This window comes from Passer montanus, unplaced genomic scaffold, assembly GCF_014805655.1.
Source record: "Passer montanus isolate IOZ18808 unplaced genomic scaffold, ASM1480565v1 scaffold6, whole genome shotgun sequence".
NCBI lineage: Eukaryota > Metazoa > Chordata > Aves > Passeriformes > Passeridae > Passer > Passer montanus.
The window spans coordinates 451,528-467,926 of NW_024371037.1; the positions used below are offsets into that span (position 1 = coordinate 451,528).

The 16,399-nt window shown below is 41.2% G+C and overlaps 1 protein-coding gene across 2 annotated transcripts in view; it reads left to right on the forward strand.

Annotated features, from left to right (window-relative positions):
- Positions 1 to 16,399, forward strand: part of GRAMD4 (GRAM domain containing 4) — a 75,160-nt gene that overhangs the window by 34,310 nt on the left and 24,451 nt on the right. For both annotated transcript variants that reach the window (XM_039726679.1, XM_039726680.1), the window contains exon 4: positions 11,526 to 11,646. In XM_039726679.1, coding sequence (XP_039582613.1) covers positions 11,526 to 11,646 — 121 coding nt within the window. The remainder of the gene's footprint in view (positions 1 to 11,525; positions 11,647 to 16,399) is intronic.

Below are 16,399 nucleotides of genomic sequence, written 5' to 3' on the forward strand. Positions count from 1 at the left end.
GCTGTAGCTGAAATTACAGTATTGTCCTGACAAATTGGTTGCAACTCTGTTCATAAAAACAAGAGTAAGAATGATAAACTGGTTGAGAAATAAGTGAGATAAAGTTTATCCCTTATTTGGCCACTTTCCATTCAAAATTTTGGGATGAAATAGGTCACCATGTTTGGAGTGAAGGAGTAGTTCAGCTTTTGCATATGGCTGGAGTTCTTACCTTTCCTTTTTCCTCCTCTTTTGAGTTAGTTTGAGATTTTTTGATACTGGAAATGCTGCATTATTGTTTTCTTCCCAAAAGTGAACTAATGGTGTGCAGAAGAACATTCTTGAAATGTGCAGTTTGTTCACTTCAGTTTGCCCTTGAAAGAAAGCCTTGTCATTATTTTGTTTTAATCCTATTGCTGCAGTAGGTGTTTTTTAGGAAGCCTAGTTGCTCTGCAGTATTTCCATACTATTTTTAACTATGGAATCCCTTAAGGACACCTTGCTATGATTGTGGTTTTGCATAAACTCTTTGCCATGTCCACATACTCCATTTCCTCCAGCTGGGCATGCAAAAATCAGAGCAATTGCTAGTTGATGACGGAAATAACTAAATTTTCATGCATTTGCTTTTTAATGTGCTGTAGTTCTGTTTGTTATCAGCTTGATTCTGACTTTTTTTGATCTCTTCTATGCTTTTATTTACATTGGTGTCATCAGCCAGGAGGTTTAAGGAGAGATTTCCTCTCAGTTCTATGTTGTGTGTAATGTGCACACACAGTACACAGCTGCAGGTCAATCTGGGTCTGTAATCTGAGGTGCCTGGCTAAAGTTTTTCTCTAAACTCCATGCAACTCTTTGTGCCCATTGCTGGTGCCTACTGTTTGGCTGGGTAGTACATTCAGTGAAGCACATCCCAAACCTACCTGTAGCCTCTACAAGCTGCAGGGGAAATCCAGAGCAAGTAGGTATGGAGACAAGCTGTTGTCTCTAAGGGCAAAATATCTTCATCTGAGATGCCAGATGAATGTCTTGTTTAGAAAAGAGGTAATCTAAACACCCGGAGATGTGAAGATGGAGAGGAATTGCTTAGCATGTGCAGAGCTGTAAATGCAAATCAAATGTGTCTGGAAATGCAAGGGATTTAAGCTGCAGATTGACAGGAGGGTGAGGCACGCAGAGAATGGGATCTTGGATAATGTCTTAAGCAAAGGGGAGAGATCATCTGATTCTCCCAGCTAAAGGGGCTAAAGTTGCTTTTCCTGTCTCTGTGGGAATGGTCTTAATCTCTTTGATCTAATGGCTCATTCTGAGCCTTATTATAGGAATGCTGAAAATGTGCCTGTTGGGTTTGTGGTATTGGTGTGGGTTCCTTCAGAAAAAGTCTTGGAACAGCTGAATGAAGAGTGCAAAGGGCTTAGTCTGCTGGAGTTTCCAGTGCATGTGGTTGGAAAAAGCTTTGTCTTGGAGCTGGGACAATCAGAATCATTTATTTCTAAAGGACTTCCTGTTATTATAACCTAGATTTTAATACAAGTGAACACTGCTTTGGGCTAGTTGAGGGCTTGGTTTGGGAAGGCAAGTGCTGACCCAGGGCAGTTAGATTGATATGCTAAGATTAGTACTGATTTTAGTGTTTCCATTTCAAAACCTGGTTGTATCTTAACCAAAAATAAATTGTATTTGCTGCTGTTGCATTTGAAAGACAAAACAACCAACAAAACAATCTTTCTGCTTTTGCAGCTTTTTTGTTTGAGGTAAACACCTTGCTTCCTGTTACTTCCTGTGCCTGCTAATAGAGGGCAGTTTTAGAGATATCAGTGCTCTTGTCCTGGTGCCACAAGGTGCTTTGTAAGCACACATGCATCCTGTGGTTTACATGCAGTATTAGCTAATTCTGATTCAAGGGCGTTCAAGCCTTGTGCAATGCAGAATTCAGCAGCTCAGGAAAGAGGAGTTGGTAGCAGCAGCTGAGAGTGAATAATCCAGGTGACTCTTAGAGAAGAGGGTTAGTCATGAACTGGTAAATCAAAGGAACCTCACATGAGGATGAGGAGTACTAGAAGGAAATATAATCCTCTCCCACAAGGGTTTTTACATTCCACTCCATACAGCAGTCTGTGGCAGGAGGAGTCTTTAAGGTCTTACCAAATCAGTGGTCTCAGTCATGATGTTTGTACCACATGACAGAAGAAGTTGGGATTATATTGCTTTCCCATCGAAATTTCTGCTCTGGCACACTGTTCATCCTCCTGCCTTTTTGAACCATTTATGTGACTAACTCCACAGTATTTTCTCTGTCTCCCACTTCTTGATACGAATGGCTTGATGATTTTTTCTAAGAACAACCTAGAAGAATACTGACCTCATGGAAATAGAGCTCTAGAAAACTATACATCATTCTCAGGCAGAACTGGCATGTTAGAAAGTGTTAAACCTCAGAGGCCAAACATGTACTGACCAGCAAAAGACCTATGCTGAAAAGTCCAGTTCTGTGCAGAAATGCTAATACCTCCTCACACAGTCCTAGTCATTCTATGCAACAAAGAGACAGTGAAGCTGGGCCAGAGTCCAATAACCAACTGTGTCAGAATACCTTTGGTTTAATTTCTCCTGATATGAGGGTCACACCAGCTGCAGCAGCAGAGCTAGAGAAGAGCAGAAGAACAGATTCACTGCATTGGTTTTGCTGTTTTCCTACTGACCTAGCAGCCTGTAATCTGAACCTTATGTTCAGAAATCTTGAAGCAGAATCTAGAGCTGATTTGAGCTGATTTACATAGCAGGTGAAGACCCTGGCAAGAGACTAAGCAGCTGCTGTGTTTGTCTGAGAAACCCAAATACCAGCTGTGGGCCATAACAGCCATTCCTTGCTACATGGTCAACCCTTGGCCAAATGATCCTGATGCTGCACCGTAGGCTCTGAAATAAAGTGTGCCAGTGGTGGTGAGTGCTGAGGGTGCAGTGCTTACCTGTGTTTCTCACATCCTTTACTCCTTCCTCTAAACTTCCTTTCAGTTTAAAATGCGGGACTCCCTAGCACTGAAAATGTATCCCTGGAAGGTGTACGTGTCTCTTTTGAGATTGTGGCGTTCCTATGATGAAGACTGGTTTGCCTGTGCTTACTTTTGGGAAATCTTTAATGTTTATCCTGGGCACCCAGAGATGACACAGTAAAAATATGTGAGTCCAGGCTTAGCTATAGTGCTGTCTCTTTACTAGAGCTGCTCTTATTTGCTTACTAACAATTTGCCTACTAACATTTGCTTACTAGGTCTGACTTCTGACTGGGAGACTTTTCAAAAACTACGGAAAGTTTCTTAAGAGGTGTAGGAAAGGTTTTGCTTATACCCAAAGATACTTATATAGCGTGTTTGTCGAGTTCATTTCTAGTCTTTCTGGGCAAAAAACTGCAAACCCTCCAAAGCTCTGACTTAATTTTCCTGGAAATGCTGTTGGAGGATGCAGTTGTGAGCAGTGTAGAGCATTTGTTTGGGGGTCAAGAGGCCTCAATACAGACTAATGAACATTCAGATCTCCATTTCTCATTTTCAGGGACTCTGCTTAACTGGTGGAAGATTGGGCTTTTCCTCACTCTCAACTTGGCTTCCAAGAGCATGAGGTTACTGGGACCAGGGGAGAGGGAAAGGATGTGACTCCATCCCAGGGCAGCAGCAGGCAGGAGTCCTGGGCTGATTCTTGGTCTGAGCCTGGTTGTGCAGTCTGCCCTTGTCATTGTACAGAGCATGTACTTGATGATGTAGGTGATGGTGCTGTATGTGAAGATGCCCAAATGCTGCAGGCTCTCATATTGTCACACTGCCTTTTCATGAGACTGATGGACCACAAAAATGCAGCACAGTGCTCAGAGAGATGAATTGTTTGAGCTCCTGTGGAGCCTTGAGCAGATCCCACCTACACACTGTGTTATGTGTGTGGGCTGTGCCTGTTTCTGCCTTTTTTTGTGTGCCCAGCTTGGCAGAGATGGTGTGAAAACCCAGGAGGGCAATGGTCAGCACTGTTGTGCCTCTCCCTTTTGTATAACTGGGACAGAGATTTTGGGAACCCCATGTGGAACCTGCATTTCCCTGCTCAGCTTAGTAACACAAAAGCCTTGGAAGAGCCTGCTGCTATTCCTAAGCCAGACGTTATTTCAACATTTATAGACTGTTTCACTTCTGCCAAAACCACAGAGTGAAAACCATTCCTGCAATAATGACAACATTTTTGCAGCTCTGTTTATTTTAGGTGCGTTTTGCAACACTTCTGGCATTTTTATTCTCTGAAATTTCTGAAAATTCATAGAGGAGCAATATTTTTCATTACTTTTAAGCTGACCTTTTAAGTGTATCTAGCAATTGAAAACTTTCCACTTGATGTTTTGAGAAAGGGGTCTGTCTCAGTAAGCTATATTTTCAGGAAGTGTAATTTAAAATCCTTCCCTAATGAATGGGTAATGATCCAGGTCTGTGTCTATTACAACATGATAAAGCTCCCCTGAAAGCACTAGATGTAAATGTGAAGTTACTAATTGGTAGTTAGCATAATGATTTTGTACAAACCTTAGCAATGGCATCTTAGTTCTTTCTAACCTCACCCACTCCAAGTAGGACATACCAGGAATGGTGAGAGAGGAGGCTGGAAGCATCTGCACGGAGGAAGAAGACTTTGTCAAATATGATGTGTTTTGTCAGTCAATCTTCCTCGTCACATGGAAGAGAACACTTTACATGAAACTCTTGCTGTTCAGGTGAGGAGAAGAGTACCAGTGAATATTAACTGACTGAGAGAGGATGGTGGGAGAGGAGGCTGGAAGCATCTGCACGGAGGAAGAAGACTTTGTCAAATATGATGTGTTTTGTCAATCAGTCTTCCTCATCACATGGAAGAGAACACTTTATAGAAACTCTTGCTATTCAGGTGAGGAGAAGAGTACCAGTGAATATTAACTGACTGAGAGCGGATGGTGGTTCAGGCTCTGCCTTCCCTCCACTGTCTCTGGATCAGAGTTGGCTTATTTCTTTCCAGCAGAGCAGGACCCTGTCAGCATGCCGCTCCCCATCCTGTAGGCATATGCAGAGAGGCTCAAAAACTGCTCCTCTAGAGCTAGGCTTGATGTAAGTGCTGAGGCAGGAGCTCTGTCTGTGGAAGAGCAAAGGGAAGCACAAAGGAATGATGGAAACAAAACAAAGCAAAAAGCGATTGCTTAACTGCCAAACCTGTGTTAAAAGTTTTTAAAGGGAAATTGGCATGACTGGTTCTGAAAATGGCAGGTCACTTCTTTGTTTTGATGTGTGCAGACGTAGCTGGAGAAAGGTCATATTGACAGTGTGGGGTTTATATTTATCCATTTCGCTTTTCCACTCTACCAAAATGCCTATATAAAACAGGGTAGAGAGGAGGGAAGGATATACACTCAGTAAAGATACTTAATCTTTAATGAGTCTGTCTGCCTTTTGGCTTTTTATGACACCAGTATTCCTATTAGAAAATATTTTTTTCTGTATGAAAGATTCATGCAAACAAGCAAGAGGCCTGACCACAAGGGAAAGCCATTAAATTGACAAATCAAGGTGTTCACAAATGCCTAAAACAATAAAACCCCACAAAACAAAATGACAACACCGCCCCCCCCAAAAAAACCCAACAAACCCGAACCAAAAAAGAGGAGTTCTTCCAGACCAGTTGTTGTTCATCTCTGGAAGAGCTATGGAGAACAAGAATATTGGTATCCATTTTGACAAAGGACATTTTTAGGCTCTTCCTTCATAAAATCCTTGGAGTAATCCTCCTAAGCAGTGAGCTTTGGGATTCCCAAGTGAAGTGTAGAAATCCAAGCATGAAAGATGACATGACCTTAAGAGGTGACTTTAAAAAGAAAGGACAGTAAATAAAGTGGAGCTGCTAGAGTAATGGCTTAAATAAGCACTTTGCCAAGTATCTGGCATGCAGAGAAGTAGAATATCTCACAATGTCTGGGATCAAAAAGTAATGTTTTATCTGAAATCTTTTGGGTAGATTTATGATAAGTTCTTTGGCAGTCTCCATGGTTCTCAAATCACTGATGGAAAAAACATATGCCCTGGAGAAGGAGAATCATGGATTAGAAGAAGAACACATAACAAATAATGCACAATTAAGCTGTATCTAGTTATAGCTATGAATTGTGAACAGATATTCAGAGGAGTATGTAAATTGCAGAGTAAGTGCAAGCAGGAAAAAAACAGATTAGGGAATTCCATTGCAGATTCTTCCTCCATCACTGCTTGTTGGTCAGGCAATCTTTGTTTGTCTTTGCTTTATCAGAAATGATGGAGCTGCTCCGTGTCTTTCACAGCACTGCTATTTGCTGCTGGTTTTTACAGCAAAGACTAAAAGCTCTTCAGTGTCTGTGATGATAAAAATATCTGATGTTTTCAGACTCCTGACATTTTGTTAGTAGTGTCATATAGTGGTTTTACTTGGGACAAAGTTAACATATTAGCTCTCTGTAGGAGCTGGGAGTCTGGCAAGGGTGGAAGCTGCCTGCCCTGGAGGGAACTCCCAGTGTGTAGGTAGCTCCATCAGCACAACTGGTGAGATCCAGATTGAAAGTGTGTGCTTGGGATTTAATGTGTTTAGTAACAATTAAATAACATACTTGAACTCCAGTAATGTTCAAAGGGTTTTAAGGAGATTTACCATGATTAACATAGATGTAGAAGGGTTATTTTTGTCCTGTTAAGTACTGGTGTTTCCCCATGTAAATATGACAGGGTTGCACACATGCTATTTGCTGTTTCTAGTTTTTAACTCAGATTAAATTCCTTAGGTTTAACACTAGACTGAATGCAGGTAGCTAGAAACAGTGACTGTTGATCTCTAGCTCTGCTCTGAAATGGTCACTTTGTCCCAGAGGGGGATTTTGCAACATACCCGTAGGTCTAGGAAGAAATGGTATTATATAAAACAGCTACAAGGAGGCTCCCTAATCTACCTCCAATCCTGGGATTAAGGGAAACATCCGCTTTACTGCACAAGCAGTTTTGAATTAGAAATCCAGCATTCTGCCACGCCTTTCTAGCCTGATGTCTCATCCTTCTTTTCTAAACACTACTCACATTCTGTTCAGTCTCACCAGAACTAAATACTGAATACTAAATACTTGGGTGTTAAAGTGCTTTTTATCAGAACATTTCTTAGGTGTGAGTATTCTGAGGAGCAAAGTGAATTTTTTCACTTGCTGTAGTGGCTGATGCTGTAAAATGATGCAACAAAACACTGGGTGCTGCTGTCTTTTAGCAGTTGCCTGGTATCAGCTAAGCTTTTTGAAATGCTCAGTCTTTCAATTTCAGTTGTCAAATCCTAAGAGTTCAGGTCCCATTACACTTCATAGAGGATAAAATGCTGTAGAAAAACTAAAATTGATAAATTTTTTTTGTAACCTGTGAGATACATCACTGATGATGGTCTTTACTATTGGGTCAATTCTCCTAGGGTTTACAGTGCAGTAAGAAGTGTAATGATTACTGTCATTGAAACACCACTGTTGCCTTGTCTCACAGACTTTCATAGCTCATTTTAAAGGAGCAATAGCATCCAGATATTGTCCTGCTTTTCTACACAAGCTGACTTTGCTGGAGAGCTTCTAAAGCATTTTTTTCAGAGTCACACTTGCTGTCACAACCCAAACCCAGTGTGTAGGTATTTTAGCAGGTTGTGACTGGGTTTACAGGCTTCCCTAAGACTCAAGGGCATGGAGGTTTTTTTACTCTAAATTGTCTACTTTATTACAAAAAGATTATTTTGTAATAATATTTATTATGACAAAAATCATGGCTAGCAACTATACCTATGATTTGTAACGCAAATATACATATGTATAAATATATATTGAGCTGTTACAAATTCCTGGGAGCAGTCAGTAGTGTGGCAGCAACCGAGTAGGTATATACTATTACTGGCTTTTCACTAATGAAGCAAACTTTCCAGTAAAACCACAGAAAATGTAAGTATGATGGATTATTTATATGCACATAGACAAATGTTTGCATTAATACCAGTATCCATCTTATTGGACAGATGGCAGAATGGACCAAACCATCCCAGATGTTGGAGGAAACTGTCCTGGGTGAGGGTCCAAGATCTCTTAGAAAGTTTGTGTGAAGGGTTCATCCTGTTTAGGAAAGGAAAAGTATGTGCAGCATGCAAAGTTCTTGGAGAGAGAAGTTTTGTTTTGGATAAAAATTAAGTCACATCAGACAGAAATAAGGACGTGTAGGACCTTACCACTTCAGCAGCCAATAGATGCTCTCAGGCCAATTATTATTTTTCTTTTTCCTGCAGATAAAACAGCTAATGGCAATTACCAAGTCTTACTTCCTCAGCATGTTTTACCTGTTTTTGGACTACTTTTCACCTTTTCAGATCATAAGTGGCCACTGTGGTTCCTTGTTTTTGTGCTTATCAATGGTGTCTCAGGGTGTCTCAGGTTTCTAGGTACCAGGCTGTGCCTTTCAGAGAGGCCAGCTACACTTCTCAAGAATGCTTCTGGTTCCCAGGTCTAGTTCCCAGGCATACCAGCATTTTCTCTGTCAGTATTTCATCAGACACTTTCTTCTTTTAGTAATTTCCCCCCTCTAACCAGGTACCTTTATGGCTGCTCACTTCACCTGAGTGTCCAGCTAAGACATGCACTGAGCCACCAGCAATATTTTAATGTTTCTTGCCCTGGAGGAGGTAGTGAGCCATGATGGATGTGCCTGGGAAGGAAATTAGGGAAACTGATTAATCTGCAACCTTGAAGCTTGACATTTTATGTTTTATCCTTTTGTATGTGTGCAGACTGGGGAGGATGTTTGAATTTTGACTGACTGAAGATGAAATCCCAGGAGCCCTCCATTCTCATCCTCATGGAGGGTACTCATCTGTAAAGCTCAGCAGATAGATACCATAGTGAAATATTCTTATGTATTCTTCTCAGGGGTCAGTGACCTCTGCTCTCTGTAGACAACTTCAGTCATTCTGCAGGAGGGCTCTTCAGGGACAGAGAAATTTGCTTTAAAAGTGTAGTTCAGCTTGGCCAAGTGGTAGATTATTTCAGGGGAGAGAGCAAGGAAGAACTTCCCCCCCTTCCCCTCTCTGTGGCTTCTGTTACTTAGCAGACTTAGCAGTATTTAACTAACTGAACACGAAGGTTTTACACTGCCAGACCACACTGCTGCCAAAGTAGCAACAAATACTGCTTTAAGGACTTGATGAGGTGGATTTGAATTGCAGTCATGTATGGGAAAGTTAGGAAATGCTCTGAAATGTGAAGCTATGACAGTCCTTAAGGATTGGATGTTGTATTTTTTTTGTTTGTTTTATAGGAGTTCTACCTCTTTCACTGTGCACCATTTAACTCTGCCTCTTTCCATAAAGAATATTTGGCACTGCTTGTCCTCTTTGGAGGACAAGAGGTAAAAATTCTGGAGGTTTTGTTTTGGTTTTAGTAGTACAAGATGTAGCGCAATCAGAACAACTGGAATTTAGGAAGCTGGAAAATCTGACTTTCAAGGACACTGAGGTTAATTTATAATGTGTGTGGTTTTCTTATGTACACAAAATGCATAGTCACTTCCTCTTTAATAAAACAAAAAATGCGTAATGAAGACATGACAAATTTTTTCCCTTTAATGGTCTTGAGAAGATAACGTCTGTGTCAAGCTTTGGAACTTTCTGTGATATCTTCATGATATTGCACAAGCTCCAGTGCATTTGAAGTGCAACAGATGTTTCCCCTCAGCTGTGTGCAGGCTCTCGTTCTGGAACAAGGCAAGTCCTTTAAAGTAGGGTAAACTAATTATAAATGTAGTTTTCTTGTTGGATTTAAAATTCCTTGTGGATGCGTAATTAGGAACAGCTCCATGAAGAAGTCTACCCTTACATCCATACCTTTCCCTTTATTTACAGGAGAGACAATACCTTCTGCACCGGTGACATTTGCCTACCCCACCCTTGGGGATTCTCGGTTTTAGTTGCTGGGGGATAACGTGGTGGTTTCTGTGCTCCAGCTCTTCTTCCCAGGGTCACTGTCTCTCAGTGGGGAGATGGGTAACAGCATTCCTTTCTTTTTGGTGGAGTTCAGTCTGCAGCCTCACAGTGGCAGCCATAGTGCTGTCCCCTTGGCTCATGTATCTTCTTCCCATCTCTCCTAATTCCGTGCTCTGAAGCTCCTGCTCTGCTGCAGGAGTGCAGATGAAGTGACTGGACACCGTGCTCAGGGCTTCCTGCAGGGCACGGAGAGTGTCCAGTTCCTCTGGACATTTGCACTGTGGCTTCAGACCTTCTCAAGAAGCATGGTAATTGGAGTCAGTGAGGCTCAGATACCAAAATTCTCTGATTATCAAAGATTTAGAAGGCAATATGTGAGAAGAAACAGAAGACATTGTGTAACAACTCTCTGGAGGGTATAACATAGTATTCTAGTCTTTTAAAACAATGTAAAAAGCCTGAACCAGCTGTGTTTGTGATGGTAGTGGAAATAGGAAGTAGTTTCTGTTCTGTTTGCTGTAAACTTGAAATACACCTGCAGTTCTGCTCTTGATTGTTGTGGTTGAGCTTAAAAACCATCCCAGAGGGGAAAAAAAAAGTAAAGTAAATTTTGGTTTAAAAAGAAAAAGGAAAAAAAAAAAAAAAAGGGATGCCCAATCTTTATTTTTGCCATGTCTCATGTATGCCTATCTGGGAAAAGTTGTCAGTAATAGTGACCCCATTTTAGCTCTAGAGTAAAATAAGGTCATGAGCAAGGACACTGCCAGTGACAAAAAGCAGGGCTAATTAGCCACTAGAAAGCCTTATGCATACTTGATACTAACTTCTTGTGAAAAATACTGTGAGAGTGTGTATGTGTTTGTATAAGTAAATATGTGAGTATATTTATGTATTATAATTATTACATAGACTTAAGTAGGGTGCACAATAACCTTGGAAAAGTGTAAAAATTTTAACTTAGTGTCTTGTTTCACAACCCTTTCTTAAAATTAAAAGGTGCTGAGGCTCATAGAGGGACCATCTGGCTTGGTGCCAGAAATTGATGGGCATGGGTTTATATGGCATCATATAACTTCTTTTGAGTTTGTGGTTTTGTGTTTTCCCACCCACAGACATGAGGGAAGAAAGCAGATACTTTTTTTTTGTTGTTTCTTTGTTTTGTTATGACCACTGGATTTAGCAAGACAGCCTTTTCTGCTGATAATTTCTTTGGGGTATGAAGAGTATGTCATGTTTAAGTAAAGATAGCTTGTACCAAGGGCTTATTTTGCATCTAGAAAGGAAAACTTTGGAGTTGTTTTCCTCCTTGTTTAACAGTTGTAATGAAACATTTTGTACTTGATACAGCTGTGTGCTTTTTATGAAGTCTGTCCAGCCCTTGAATGCTTGTTTTTTTTTTCTGGTGAACATATTTGATATAGCACAGCTAAAAAAATCCCCCCTTACCCCCCACTGAATCTGTCATAATTAATTTTAAATTTCATATAGAAATACTTCAGGGTAACTAAATCTTTATCTTCTTCTTTAATTAACAGAGGAGGAGCTCAGGAAGCTGAGAGAAGAAACAAACGCTGAAACATTAAGGCAGGAGCTAGAAAAGGAACGGCAGAGGAGATTAGAACTAGAACAAAGAGTCAATGAAGTACTTAAAGCAAGGTAAGAGAAACATCCTCACTGTAGAGCTGAAAGCCACTTGAGATCTCTGACTGTCTCTGCAAGTGCTGGTAAAAGCATATGTTTGTAGCCCAGGTGCTCTTAAAATAAATTACTGGTCACAGAGAGGGCAGCTGTCTATGTTGTCCTGTAAAATGACATAATTAACATCCATGGCCATTCATGCTGCTGTAGCTACAGAAGTGCCATGACACTTTCTTGTTGAGATATTTTTCATTTCACCTCTTTTGGTGCTCTCCCTCTGGGATCTTACCTTCCTGGAGCTGCTGAATGCCAGAGCCTTTGCCAAGCCATTGCATATGCTTGCCCTTCTCAAAACCCGTGTCTTCTCCAGACTGCCCAGTCTTTGTTACTCTTACTCTAACAGCAGCAAGGATGTCCCAGTGCCACAGCAAAACCCTAAATGCATATGAGTAGCTGGAATTTGAGCCTTTCTTGCCACTGCAGTGACAGATGGAAACACCTCTCCATGCTCCTAGGTCCTTTCAGCCTCAAGGGCATCCATCTTGATATGCAAAGCATCACATTTGATGTTGTCTCTCCTTACTCTGCTTAACTACTGTTAAGTAGCTCTTAAGACCACAGCAGTTGCTTGGGGGCCTGGTTGTTCTAGACCCCTTGTGTAGCTGCCTGTTTTATCTTCCCCAGCTGAGATTACTCGGCTGAGAAGCAGGATCTGTGGCTTGCCACCAAGTGCTGTCATCAGGAGACAGTGCAGGCTGAGTTGGTGATCACATGCTAAGCACTGCCACTTTCTTAGAGGTGACAAGCAAGAGCAGACAGGCAAAATGTTTTGCTCAGATATGTGGTTTCCCGGTGCCATGCAAATTCTTCCCAGCCTCCCCCTTTATTCTGTACTCAGGTGTAAAAATACCTTCTTTCTCAGGCCAGTCCACATCCACTGGTAGCAATGGAAGAGCTATTTGTAGGAAACATGTGGGCCTAGTTTCTTTCTGTTACCTGTCTACCCTGCTCCCATGGAATCATAGAATTATTTAGTTTGGAGAAGACCTTTAAGACCATCAAGTCCACCCATTAACCCAGCACTGCTGAGGGCACCACTAAACCATGCAGTCCAGAGCCAAATCTACATGTCTCTTAAACACCTTCAGGGATGGTGACTCAACCACATCCCTTGCTAGCCTGTTCCAGTGCTGGAGAGCCTTTTTGGTGAAGGAATTTTTCCTAATACCAAGTCTAAAACTCTGTGGTGCAATTTGAGGTCATTTCTTCTTGTCCTATAGCTTGTTACCTGGGAGAAGAGGCTGACCCCCACCTGGCTACAGCCTCCTTTCAGGCAACTGTAGACAGCAATGAGATCTCCCCTGAGCCTCCTTTTTTCCAGGCTAAACAGCCCCTGTTCCCTCAACCACTCATTGTAAGCATACACACATACTTTATTTACGGGTGTCAGAAGGTGTATTGCTGTCTTTCACTTCACTCTCTGTTGGCAGACCTGTTATCCATGAATTTAACACTATGAATTGCTGGAGCTGTCTTCATCTGGAAACTAAGGAGACAACACATTACAGAAGTCCCCTCCTAACTCTAAAGAAGCATTTTATTTGCTTTCCTTTTTAACAGATGTTATAGTGCTTTCAAAAAGTGCCTCATAGTTACAGAATTGTAAGATTTGGTGAATTACTGTTCAGCATTCAGTTTATTTGCCATCCTTAATGAGTCCTTTCTTCTCTTACATTCTCTCCCGGCTAAAGAGTTTCCACTGTCTCTTTAAGAGTACTCCATCCCCTTCATCAATTCAGTTGCCATTCTTTAACTGTTTTGAGAGTTTGAACAGTATTCAGAGTATTGATGCACCAAGGCTTTAGATAATAAAAGATAGGTTAGGCCTTCCATCTTATTCTCAGTACCCCCTACAGTGGGATTTTTTTAGGTGATATTTCAGTGATGGCTTTCCAAAATCACTGGTTCTGTACAGAGTTGGTCTATGTGAAGTCTTTGGCCTGTGCTGCCAAGTCAGCTTAGAAGGGGCTCTCAAAGGTCCTTGTGGAAGAGTCTGGTTCTCAAGCCAGCACCACAACTGTGCAGTGGGAAGGTGTCCCAGACTGCTCTGACCTGGACTTCTTTTGAGTGGCATTTTAAAGTTGCTCTTACAGCTGGGATGTGAGAGTGCATTTTCACTGCCTGTGCTGGTTGCTCTGGCTGTGTGTCTGGGCTGCTGTTGCCTGTCAGAGTGGCCAGCTGAAGAGGAGAAGCTGGGGCCGGTTGGGTGCTGAGAGTATCAGCTGGCACAGTAGCAGCTGTACAAAGCACTGGGCATTGTTTCCTGCTCCTGGGAGATGAAACTGATGCTTAAGGAGAGGATACTTTCTCACCTGTGACTTGCTGCCTTGAAGAAGTTGCTTGAGATGCAAATTGCACATTCTTGTCTTTAGAGCTGGCACAGGCCTTCAGCTTTGACTCTAGGTCATGCACAGAGGAGGGGGAGAGGGATCTCCGCATGGCTGAGAGTCCTGGAGGAGGATGAGGAGCTCTCTTCTTCTGCAGGATAGCACTCATCATCCTGCAATGTTTCAGAATAATAAGGCTGACTCGGAGTCTGATCTGGCCCGCTGCAGCTTATCAGCACAGGTTTTACAGAGAATGGAAGGTCTTTGTTTAGCAATATTTGTGTTTGACATCTGTACCTTGTTGGGTTGTGAGCAACAGCAAGTCTCTAGCAGGAGTGACATGGCTAAATTAAGGTAGGATGACATGGCTCCCTGAGTGCTATTTAGACATCCTAAGGATTACATTAGTCCTGTCAGCTTGGGTATTGCACTTGGGGATTACATTCAGCCAATTATCCTCTCTACCAAAGTGTTTCTGTAACTGGTCTTACTACTATTTCAACCTCTTTGTGACAGACAGGATGCGTAAGGTGACAACAAAATAAGACTTTGAAATTTTTTTGGTTTCTACCCAGGAGGAGAATAATTTGTTTGTCCATGATTTTTCCTTAACTTGTGCTTCATTGTGTGAAATCTTCTCTGCTTACTATTTTGCACGTCATTGTGGACATTTAAAAATACTTTTATTAGGACTGTAGGGGAAATGTTGGCTTACACAGTCAGATACGTAATAGGCCATATTTATGCCTGATGGAAATTTAATTTTATTAAGCAAAGTAACTGCAGCAAGTTCTGTCTGGTTATATCAAATTCACCCCGCTTCTGAGGTAATTGTTTGCAGTTTTAAAATAGATAGTCATATGTCCCCTGGTAGGGGAGGGAGCAGCTTTGTGGTACGTAGTTGAAGGCTGGGGTTTGCATGTACAGTTCTTTTTGCTTGCAGAGGTAAACTGCTAATAAAAATCAAACTATGCCATGGTTTAAAAAAGAAATTATTTTAAAAGTTGCAGTATTCAAAAGTGTTTATGAGACAGATAATACATGTATCAATATAAAACATGATGAAAGATATTTGGCAAGGAGAAAACAAGTTCAAAATCTTAATTATTTTTTTTCTAGTGAAGAACATGGGCTTCCTTCATTGAGGTCACATTTGTGCACAGAAAAGAGGGTAGAGTGGAAGAGGAGGATTTTTGGTGCTTTCATTTGTCTTGGTGTTTATTGTTTGTATATCTGATTATTCAGAAATACAGTGGCCTCAGCTGAAGTTTTCCACAGATACAGTTCAGAACATCCCAGCATTTGGTATGGCAGCTGAAGCTTATGACATATTGTGAGCAGAATGATGCATAAATAATCTGGAATAGTTTGTGTGAGCTGTAACTGCCATATTTTGCAAATTGTGAGCTACAGTCATGCAGAAAAGAAAAATAACAAAAAGTTTTGCAACAACACTTACCAGCAGCTTCTGACTTACGCAGCACACCCTGTTATTATTGTGAACTATTGTATTATATTATATTATTAGTGTCATTGTGAACTATTTTTACAGGGACCAAATAGACAATGCTTCTGCATAAATCACGGTCCTTCATTGTAGATGAGAATAGCAAGGGCTTCTGAAATGCCTGGTGTATTTTAATGGAAAGAGTTGGAAAGCATGAAAATTATTTAACTTGGTTTTTTAACAGCTCTTCAGGGTAAGAAGCCATACATACCTGAGAGATATGTTTTTAAACTAGACTAAGAAAATACCTGCTTATTTTTGCATGTTTGAGGTTGGAATGTGCTTTTGATGGAAGTACACACGTATTCAGGTTGCTTTTAGCAGTAGGAAAAGTGTTAGCAGCCTTGAGTGTCTTCTACAGCAGTGGTTGAAAAACTAGTGGTGGGTTGCTTGTGAACTTGGAGTTAGCCTGTGGGAAAATTGCTTTGAATATATCTCAGAACATCGTGGCAGGGACTGCACCTGTTGTGTCCAGCAATTCTGGTCTGCATCCAGTTTTTTGGGGCAGTCTGTTGATTCACAGACATCTTTACTTGCAGCTGTATCCAGGGCCTAATATGCACAAACAAACATGTTTATTTTAGGGAAATGGTTTTCAGTGTCAAGGTTCCCTTAACTTTTGTGTTATGCTTGCAACTAAATAATTAAATAACACCTGGGAGCTGTTCTGTGGGGCAGCACTGAATGGGCACTGCATCAGAGTGTGCTAGTTGCTTTTGAGAGAGACGTGTCCTGGTCATGAACAGCTCTAATATTCATTAATATTGATGCTTCCCTGACATTGGTATATTAAAATAAAAGGGAGATAAACAAAACAGACAGTTTGTGTTTGTCTCCTGCACTGTCTGAGTTTGCTCTTATCTGTTTCAAGCAGCCT